The sequence below is a fragment of the Polyodon spathula genome, chromosome 27, assembly GCF_017654505.1.
Source record: "Polyodon spathula isolate WHYD16114869_AA chromosome 27, ASM1765450v1, whole genome shotgun sequence".
Taxonomy (NCBI): Eukaryota; Metazoa; Chordata; class Actinopteri; order Acipenseriformes; family Polyodontidae; genus Polyodon; species Polyodon spathula.
This window is the reverse complement of record NC_054560.1, coordinates 3,147,324-3,157,860: the sequence shown is the minus strand read 5'-3', so window position 1 is coordinate 3,157,860 and position 10,537 is coordinate 3,147,324. Positions and strand designations below refer to the sequence as shown.

At 42.5% G+C, this 10,537-nt stretch overlaps 1 protein-coding gene across 3 annotated transcripts; it reads left to right on the top strand.

The window, feature by feature from the left end:
- Positions 1-1,428: 1,428 nt before the first annotated feature.
- On the top strand, positions 1,429-8,118 carry LOC121301352 (alkaline ceramidase 1-like). 3 transcript variants are annotated; one of them, XM_041230668.1, is made up of 7 exons: positions 1,429-1,554; positions 1,953-2,065; positions 3,201-3,315; positions 4,354-4,492; positions 5,122-5,259; positions 5,732-5,869; positions 6,752-8,118. In XM_041230668.1, the coding sequence occupies exons 2-7, from the start codon at positions 1,973-1,975 to the stop codon at positions 6,927-6,929; spliced, it is 801 nt and encodes a 266-aa protein (XP_041086602.1). In that variant the 5' UTR covers positions 1,429-1,554; positions 1,953-1,972; the 3' UTR covers positions 6,930-8,118. The 3 variants fall into 3 exon arrangements, with proteins under 3 accessions (XP_041086602.1, XP_041086601.1, XP_041086604.1); XM_041230667.1 differs by having other exon boundaries at positions 1,864-2,065; XM_041230670.1 differs by lacking the exon at positions 5,122-5,259 and having other exon boundaries at positions 1,864-2,065.
- The last annotated feature ends 2,419 nt before the right edge of the window (positions 8,119-10,537 follow it).

Sequence of the window (10,537 nt, the reverse complement as noted above, 5' to 3'; positions counted from 1 at the left end):
TTTAGTTTGCTGTTTTTTAAACTGACTGAAATGAGGTCTTGAACATGTGATCTGATTGGGAGGGAGAGGGTGTGTGGTGCAGTGACCAGTCTGAAGTGCAGTATGTACAGCTATGGCCAGAAGCTTAATATCACCTAGAATTTTAGGATTGAGACATTAAAAAAATATATATTTTTTTACATGTAATTTTTGATTACAATTATAGTGCAATAGTCCACAGGAACCTGTAATAGTACAGTATTAGGTGTTAGATTTGGAAATGTCACATTTTTCAAATTGTCTTTGTAACCATATGGGGGAAAACTACAAAACGGTGTGCAATTAAATATATTGCCATAGCATTCTTTAAATTAAGAAGCAAAATGAGTTCATTCTATGGAGTGATGTAAAACCTTTGGCAATACTGTACATTTTTAACCCGTTTCATTATATTCAACGCCCAGCTAAGCCTGCATTAAAATGAATAGGTCCAGATCAAACCGGTTTTATCGGGGTGTATTTATTTGATTGTAGAAAAAGCACAGGCACCAGGGGATTTCTCAGCTGTCATGAAGTGAAAGAGTTGTGTGTGTGGTGTTTTTTTTTTTTTTTTTTTTAATCCAATATATGTTCGGATTCCTGAGTTACAACGTTTTAAAATAGATAGGTTTCATATTTCTAGTTTTGTAAAGAAACTGAATTAAAATAATAAAAAAAGAAACGTGTTTGACGGGCTGGTTCTGTTTGGCAAGGGAAACTGATTCACACTGATGAATAACCGGGTATGTTCTGTGATCTCTGGCAAGCATTTGGATTTCAATGAGTTTGCTTGTATACGATCACAGCAGCGAGTTTGACTGCCTGCGGGGAGGACAGTTTCCACGCTCACTGGAGACGGGCGTTCTTATGCAGAACAGCTTCAGATAAAATAAAGTGAATTTACGCACTTACAATTCATGCAGCAAAAAATACACGCTGTGAAAATGTATGTCAACTGCCTAGAAGCTTACTCTCCAAGTGGAAATGTTTTCAATCCGCATTTTAAATTTCTGCTTATCATAATTTTCCCAACGTTTTTTTTTTCTTTTTCTGTGTAATATTTTAATCTTATGCATTCAATCACACACGAAGTAAATTAAGTTGATTTAATTTACTTTTAAAAAAAAAAAAAAAAAAAAAAAACAACAACATGGGTTTCAAATCGGCCAAGCTTTTTAAAATGGAAGTCTTGGAGTATATAAATAGGGGTAAAACATTGAAAATCAGATCTCAGTATGATACACGGAATGCCTGCACTGGTTTGTCAAGCGTGTCATTGCATTTTTCTACAGGTATGCAGAACAACGTGCATACCGGTATAAAAACAGAAATAATTGTGTGGATACTGTATTTAAAAAAAACAAAAGAAAAACAGGGGAGTAACGGTTTCTTCTAGGTGACATTGTTTGCTTGATGTCACAGAGGGAGGTTAGAGTTTCAGTGAAACCGGTCTGTACATTAATGTGTGTGGTTTTCATTGTGTGTTTTCTGACCGTGTGCATGGTTACTACAAGCTTCAAGACCCAGCTCTCCTATGTAAGTTGCTTTATTTTCTGTAAACCGTAAAATATTTTACTTTTATCCTAGAAACACGTTATTATCAATCAAAACCCTATGTTGCATATTACATTCATCGGAATCGCAATATATTCATTTACTGTTAACCTGTTTTCTATGCATGTGCTTCTGTACATCAGCACACAACTACTTCACATTTTGAGGCAGTGCTTTGAATCACAGTTCATAAAACGTATCAAGTCTTCAAATCTATGATCAGTCTTATCTTGATAATGAAACTAACACTTTTTTTTTTTTTTTTTTTTTTTTTTCCAAACACGACGTCAGAATCTCCCTGCATTATTATTTGTATGTGGCCCGTGATCTCCCTGTGGGTCAGCGTGTGTGTTTTAAAGAAGGAATCGTTTTCTCTTCAGTCCTGGGCAGCGGTGGCGAGATGGCTTGGGTTTTTGCCTATCAGAGCTCCGAGGTGGACTGGTGTGAGGATAATTACCAGCACTACGACACTGTGGCCGAGTTCTACAACACGGTAAGTGAGCAATCGAGTAAGAACTGCAAACCAGTATTCAAACCTTTTCAGTGTCCACTAGAAACGACTCCGCATTCATGGTGCTAAGTAGTGGAGTAGGTTTAGTTCACCAGTGACTTGTACAACACATTGTAACTGAAAGTCGCCTTCGGTAATAAAGTATAAAATATCCCCTTCAGCCAAATTGTTCTATTTCCTTTTTAGAATTTTTGTAAACAGTTTGTGTGAATAGGGTATATAGGGTTCAAGGGTCAAAACTGTGCTTGAGAGTCAACCCTAACTTGGGTTGACAGACACACTCCCAGTCAAACTGCTCTCGATCGCTTTGCTGATGGAAATTCAAATCCCTTCCAGTTCAGTAGAGCCTGGTTTGTTTTCTCTCACAGATTCAGGGCAGGTGGGTGACAGGTGCCTTTGTCCTGTTTATTCTGTCAGTTGCCTTGGTGCACCCATTCCCTGGTTAAGAACTAAACAACAGATGACTTGTTTGCAAACATCAGAAGAAAGCCCTTTCTGTTTGGTGGTACAGCCAACAATGTGGGTGCCCTGACTATGTGCAGAGCGCTGCAGCGTTTGCATAAACACAGGCAGGTAGGGACCATTAGAAAGGTACACACTGAACACAAAGCTTTCCAGCTCTTGAGTCCAGCATCTGTTTAACATCAAGGCGGTGTGGTTATTGACTAGTCTTATTATTTACATTTTTAAAGAACAGTTCATTTAAATTGGACAATAACCAAGACTTATTTTTTAACATCTATTATCCTTTATTTTAGTTTTGTAGTTTTTAAATTTCAATTTTGACTCCAGGGGAAGTTCATTTATCCTGCCATCGCGCTACATACTAAATTCCTGTGCATCAATTTCTCACCTCTTCCTAACTTTATTAACAGATTCAATTCCTGTGCATCAATTTCTCACCTCTTCCTAGCTTTATTAACAGATTTCATTTCTATCCTTTTATTTCTCACCCCTTCCTAGCTTTATTAACAGTCCTTAACATTCCTTAAAACAGTCGTTAAAGTTTTGTGTCAAGACCATTGTCTGATTGCAGCTTTAGAAAGCGGTCAAATTGAAAATTCAGCAGGATTCAGCCAGTTGTTTTGAGTGTTTCTGCACTGTTTCTCCTCCACAGGTCAGCAATGTGAGCTTCTTCATCTTCTCCCCGATCATGATGTACCTGCTGCACCCCTACGCCCGGGAGAGGACCAGGGCAGTGCACCTCGTCTGGCTCATGATGATGGCCATAGGTAAGCCAGGAGCAGAGGGTCCCTGTGGACTGCAACTTGACTGGCTTCACACACCTCGATTAGAACTAATCTTGGAGTGCCTCACCTAAGAGAGCGTTCGGTAATCAAGATCAGTGCCAGTCTGTGAAACCAGCCTTTAGCTTCTTGTAGTTTTTACCACTGTAATGCGGGCATGCCATGTCATTGTACAGTTGTTACACCAGTAAGGCATCGATATTGCTCTAAAGGCATCAGTCTTATTACCACAATGATGAAGGCATTGGCTGAATTGTGTGTGCACTTGACTTTGGTCTACTAGACTTTGAAGATTTTCCTTGCAGAAATCACCCAACACCCAGTTAAAGGAGCCTGAGCCAGGCTTTCATTTTCTTACCTCTTAGTAGCACAACCAACATTGTCTCTGGCCCCCCTTTCCTTCTGTATCAAGATCTTGTATTTTATTCCTGAATTTGAAACAAACAGATATTTGTAAAATAAACACTTTAGATAAACAGTTGCTGTTGCTTCCTGGTACCTGATCACTTCCTGCGTTGAAGCTCACTCACGCCAACAGTCTAGCTTCTATCAGACCAATGATATAGCTGCAATCAGACCATGTGACCTACAGCAAAGATACCAGAAAACAAGTGAAAAGCCAAAAGATTCTCTGCTGTAACAATGTTAATAAAGCTAATGAGAAGTGAGAAAATTGATTTAAAATAATTGGTCAGCCCTCCTTTAAGAACTGTGCCTTGAAAAACAAAACCAGGATTGGGTGTCTCGCCAATCCCATCAAACTGGAACTGGAGATGTCGTCCCCAGCCCTAACACAATTACTGTTTATGGGAAAAACAAGAAACACAAGATCTGGCCATACAATAGGGAACTAAATGTTCATGGACAGCTCATTCAACACACAGGACTTTCTTATAATCCACTGAAAAAGGTCTGGTCCGTGGTCAGGAAGCAGTGTTTCTAGTGCATTGGAAGGCTTTAGTGAGCATCTTGTTCTGTGCAGCATATTCTAGTGGAGTGTTTCAACTAGTTCTTCCTTTGCAGGTGTGTTTTCCGCATACTATCACATGACTCTCAGCTACATGGGTCAGCTACTGGACGAGCTCTCCATCCTTTGGGTCCTAGCCATTGGCTACACACTGTGGTTTCCACGGCGACTCTTCCCAGCATTCATTAGGAGCAGGTAAGAACCACAACACAACAAACGCTGTCTTAAATGCTTAAAAGAACGTATTCCTATTAAAGACAATTGGAGTTGTTCATACCTGGATGAAGACATTCACAGTGTTGCTTGAGCGCATGTGGTCGCTGTGAGAGGATCTGTTTCAGAAATGCAGAAACCTGACCCGTGGGCTCTTGGGCTGGCCCTGCACTGATGCACATGTCAGGGCAGTCCCTCCTTTGTCTCAGGGCTCTTCCATTACAGCTACCATTGTGTGACAGTCCGCGCTCAGAGCTGCTTTCTTTCACTGCACTGCAGTCTTGTGAAATATGCAGCAGGCACGGACCCAAAACCAAAATGAGTCCGGCATCACGTTTCAGAGATATATGGGCGTCTCCATACATACATCTGTATGTCACACTTCTTTTTACAACAAAAGAAGTTCCCAACATTGTAAACAATTCATTCTAACCCTACTAACACCTAGATCTTAACCAGCACTTGTGCTAATGCTTTATATTTTTAAGTATTTCATAAATATTTTAGCAGCAGCCTCATGCTATATTAGATGCTCTGCCCATGGTTTTCTCTGAATTCCTATTGGCTGGGAAGCACCGTGTGAATCAGCCAGCGTACTCTCTGTATTGCAGAAGTCAGTTTGCATGCCTGGTGTTCTTGGCAGCCACCATCAGCACCCTGTCCTCCTTCGCCAAGCCCACCATCAACGCTTACGCACTCAACTGTGTGTCTCTGCACATTCTCTACATCCTGCAGCTTGAGCTCAGGAGGTATGTCACTTCCTGTTCGAAGCAATATCTCATCGCCCAATAAAATTCACTCATTTTGCTGGGGAAATACTTACTATACTAAAAGAAACCTTTTATTGTTTTACATTAAATTTGTGTGTTAATTTTATTAATCTTTAAAAAAAAATTTACCAGTTGATCTAATAACACCAGTATTTATAATGGAGATATTAATCACACACACACAAAATAGCAAACAAACAACTGATAATTCTCTGTTCTGAAATCAGAAGGCCATGAAAATGATATGCATCAAAATGTATGTTAATGTATTACTAATTAACCTTTGTATTTAATCATAATCTATTACAAAAAAATGACTGAATATTTTACTGGAACATTTTAATAAATATAAATAGGCTGATGAGATATTGAAACGTCTTCAAGTTGGACAAGTTTGTAAGATCTCTTTTTCTTTCTCTTGTTTTCCCCTCCCTGCTCTCTCTGTGCCCAGCTGCAGTGACCCGCGGATCCACAGGCTCGCCCTGGTCACTGTGGCCTGGTGGGCTTTAGCCATCTCCTGCTGGCTGAGCGACCGGTTTCTGTGCAGCTTCTGGAAGAGAATCCACTTCTGCTACCTGCACAGCTTCTGGTGAGAGGGACTGCCAGCACTGAAACTATATAGAATAGCACCTACAACACAAGCTGATAGGCACCCCACACACATGGACACCCCACACACACGGACCACCCCACTCACACGGACCACCCCACACACACGGACCGCCCCACACACACGGACCACCCCACACACAATGACCACCCCACACACATGGACCACCCCCCACACACGGACCGCCCCACACACAACAACCACCCCACACACACGGACCACCCCACACACACGAACCATCCCACACACACAGACCACCCCACACACACGGACCACCCCACACACACGGACCGCCCCACACACACGGACCACCCCACACACATGGACCACCCCACACACACGGACCGCCCCACACACAACAACCACCCCACACACACGGACCACCCCCCACACACGGACCACCCCACACACAACAACCACCCCACACACACGGACCACCCCACACACATGGACCACCCCACACACACGGACCACCCCACACATAGTTAAATAAGAATAATTAAACAGTATAGCTAATTACAGTGGGATGTTATTTCTATCCTGGTTTTACTATGAGTTTAATAAGACACACCTGAGTTACCTGTACACTGTGGCTAATCAAGCTCCTAGTAAAACCTGGAATGGGTGGAACTGCTCTGCAATAGGAGTCTTATTTCCATCCCTGTACTTGTATGTATGAGTTACAAGTATGTGAACTCACTTCAACATTTAGTAGAAGCGCTTTTCATGGAACGCACTTCAAGTTTTTTAGTATTCCTACATTTACCACTGAAAGAAGAAAGGAACCTTCAATGTGTTTGTAGCCCTTCAGCCCTCCGCCTGTCCCTGTCTAACCAGCCCAGTCTCTGCTTCTCTCGGCAGGCACATTCTCATCTCGGTGGCCTCTGCTCACGGCAGTGCCCTCTTTGCTTACTTCGATGCCCAGTCCGAGATCCCAGAGGCCAAGCCTGAGCTGCGTTACTGGCCAGAGAACCGCTGGAACCTGGGAATGCCGTACCTGTCTGTGAGGGAGGGGTCCACACAGCGGAAACAGTGCTGATCTTCCCTGCTGGACGGGGGGCACTCACACACGTCCTGTCTGAAACAAGAGGCGGGCAAAATCAACCTTACCCAAATTGTTGGAAATAGTCAACAATTAGCCACAATCAATTTGTGCTAAGCTAAAAGCTGATTTGTACAGATACAAATCTGAGAGATTTTGATTGTCATTGTGATTGAAATACCTATCAGGGTGTCAGGCTCTCACTTTGTACTGGCACAGCAATGTGTGTGCGTGCGCGTGCGTGTGCTACATTTCACTACCACTAATTATTAGATATCGTTTCATCATTTACATGTATTATTTTTTAAGAACAATGTTCTGTGTTATTTATCAGTGGAAAATGTCACAATAACAGAACCTCAGGACACTTTTACCACTACTAAACCCTGGAAACCTGTGCTATATGTTATGTAGTCATATTGTCTTACAAATCAAAATGTTGTATTTTCTCAAAGGGTAGGAACAACAGTTTTACCTTTGGCTACAGAAGCATTGAGCATTGAGCATTACACAGTATTGTAATTGAAGTGCCAGTGTGTGCTGGTGTGAATCACTAACAGGAAAACATTACCACTGCACAATTATAATGTTCACAAAGCCTTGTTGGAGCAAGGTTCTGGTGTAAGTAAACATTCCCGGCAACTACTGTGCACAGACCAGAAATAAGGAATCTGACTCAGTAATGGTTAAATGAGGTATCATTGCTCTGAAAACACTAGAGAGGGGTGATACTACAGCAGGGAACAAAGTAATAATCTCCACTTGCTTTTTATTTCTGACTTCTCAAACAACTGCAAAAAAGGGTCTATTGCAGCTGCCCCCCCGAGTACAGGAGCACTGCATTGTCTGTGTAATGCTGCTGCATTGCTAGTCAGGGTAATTTAGTAAGAGTACAGCTGATTGCGCAGTTGCCAGGACTTTGTTCACTGTGCAGTTTGTTTGCACATGCATTTTCCACTTTAGTTTTGAACACATGCTTGCATCAGCCCTATGCATGCTTCTCTCTTAATTTACAGCAATAGGTGGTTATTAGTGACACATTCAAGCTGGAAGAAAGCAGAAACACTGTTTAAAAAAAGCACTGATGCCAATATGATGAAAATTGCACTGTATTGTATTCTGTATCTCAATGTCACAAAAGCTAAAGTATTCATTGATAAGACCTGTGTACAAAATTTCACCACAGCGAATGTTTTTCTGTATTTTTAAATAACGAGACACCAAAAAAACACAACTGACTTCTCACTGTGTCCTCTGATTTAACATCTGAAATTAAAACATTTTTAAACAAAGCTGTGTCGTACTGGTCTTCATAAGTTCAGAACTGGCTAAGGGGGGTGTATTTTATCTCAACATAAAGCACTTAACACAGGGCTTTGCAAGAAGAACACAGAGCTATAATTTAAGGGCAAATCCTCTCGATTTTATAATATAAAGGGAAGAAACACACGTTACAGCATGTTATATTTCATTTTGAAATATGATATCAGGTGCTGCACTAAGCTATAGGAAGTTTCCATGACTTAAGTATGTTAAAAATAGGTTATAATTCCCAATACCATGTAATTTCCCCTCAGCAGTGTCTTCTGAGTTAAAGCATATTACTGGCTACAAAGTACATCAATCAAAGGGGGAAGCAGTTGATTGGTTAATGACAGGAAAGTATATGCTTGAAGAGGGAATTTCCATTACCTTAGTGTGGTATCAATAAATACACATGCTTACTATACCATGTGTTTCAAAGCTGTAGACCTATGGAACGAATATACGCTGAACCAAAATATAAATGCAACATGTGAAGTGCTGGTCCCATGTTTCATGAGCTGAAATAAAAGAATCCCAGAAATGTTCCATACGCACAAAAAGCTTATTTCTCTCAAATTTTGTGCACAAATTTGTTTACATCCCTGTTAGTGAGCATTTCTCCTTTGCCAAGATAATCCATCCACCTGACAGGTGTGGCATATCAAGAAGCTGATTAAACAGCATGATCATTACACAGGTGCACCTTGTGCTGGGGACAATAAAAGGCCACTCTAAAATGTGCAGTTTTGTCACACAACACAATGCCACAGATATCTCAAGTTTTGAGGGAGCATGCAGTTGGCATGCTGACTGCAGGAATGTCCACCAGAGCTGTTGCCAGAGAATTGAATGTTCATTTCTCTACCATAAGCCGCCTCCAACGTCATTTTGAAGAATTTGGCAGTACGTCCAACCGGCCTCACAACCGCAGACCACGTGTAACCACGCCAGCCCAGGACCTCCACATCCAGCTTCTTCACCTGCGGGATCCTCTGAGACCAGTCACCCGGACAGCTGATGAAACTGTGGGTTTGCACAACTGAAGAATTTCTGAACAAACTGTCAGAAACCGTCTCAGGGAAGCGTCTCTGCGTGCTTGTCGTCCTCACCAGGGTCTTGACCTGACTGAAGTTTGGTGTCATAACCGACTTCAGTGGGCAAATGCTCACCTTCAATGGCCACTGGCACACTGGAGAAGTGTGCTCTTCACGGATGAATTCCAGTTTCAACTGTACCGGGCAGATGGCAGACAGCATGTATGGCGTCGCGTGGGCGAGCAGTTTGCTGATGTCAGCGTTGTGAACAGAGTGCCCCATGGTGGCGATGGGGTGATGGTGTGGGCAGGCATAAGCTACGGACAACGAACACAATTGCATTTTATTGGTGGCAATTTGAATGCACAGAGATACCGTGACGAGATCCTGAGGCCCATTGTCGTGCCATCCGCCGCCATCACCTCATGTTTCAGCATGATAATGCACGGCCTCATGTCGCAAGGATCTGTACACAATTCCTGGAAGCTGAAAATGTCCCAGTTGTTCCATGGCCTGCATAATCACCAGACATGTTTGAGCATGTGTGGGATGCTCTGGATCGACGTGTACGACAGCGTGTTCCAGTTCCTGCCAATATCCAGCACCTTCGCACAGCCATTGAAGAAGAGGAGTGGGACAACATTCCACAGGCTCCTCACTGACCTTCAGCGGAGTATTGACACCAAAAACACAGCAGGGGTAAAAGGTCAATGAAGGACCCCGGGGTCACTGGTGGGAGTTTGTCTGGGTCAGCCAGGGGTCGTGTTCGTCCAAGAGGGAAACTGCAGACGGTGTCCACACATACCGTCCACTTCAGGAGAAGAACGAGACACAAGTGTACAAGAGCAGTTGTACACAATAGATTTGCATTCATGTTGTCTGCAACTATAAATCCTGTATAATATGACAACTGAACACTTCTTTGTTTACTACACCAGATTGGCCATTGGGTGTCACTGTAGCTTCATGTAAACTTTCTTCTCCCCCCACCCCCACAAGTTCAGCTCATTTCCATCTGAGGGACTTGAAGATGTAGAATCATTATCGCTTTGCAGTACTTTTTTTTTTTCAGTGGCCAAAAACACTGTAGTTTTTCATCTTGCTCAGTTTGGCCCCTGGAACGACAGTGCCCCTCTAAACAGTCTTCATTCTCAGCCAGTTGAAGCGGTTCCGCCCCATGCTGGTTTCAGAACAATGCAGCGCTGTGGCTTCAGCGAGCCTCGTGAGGAGCTCTCTGCTGGCTCGGCATCTCTTCCTGTCTTTGTT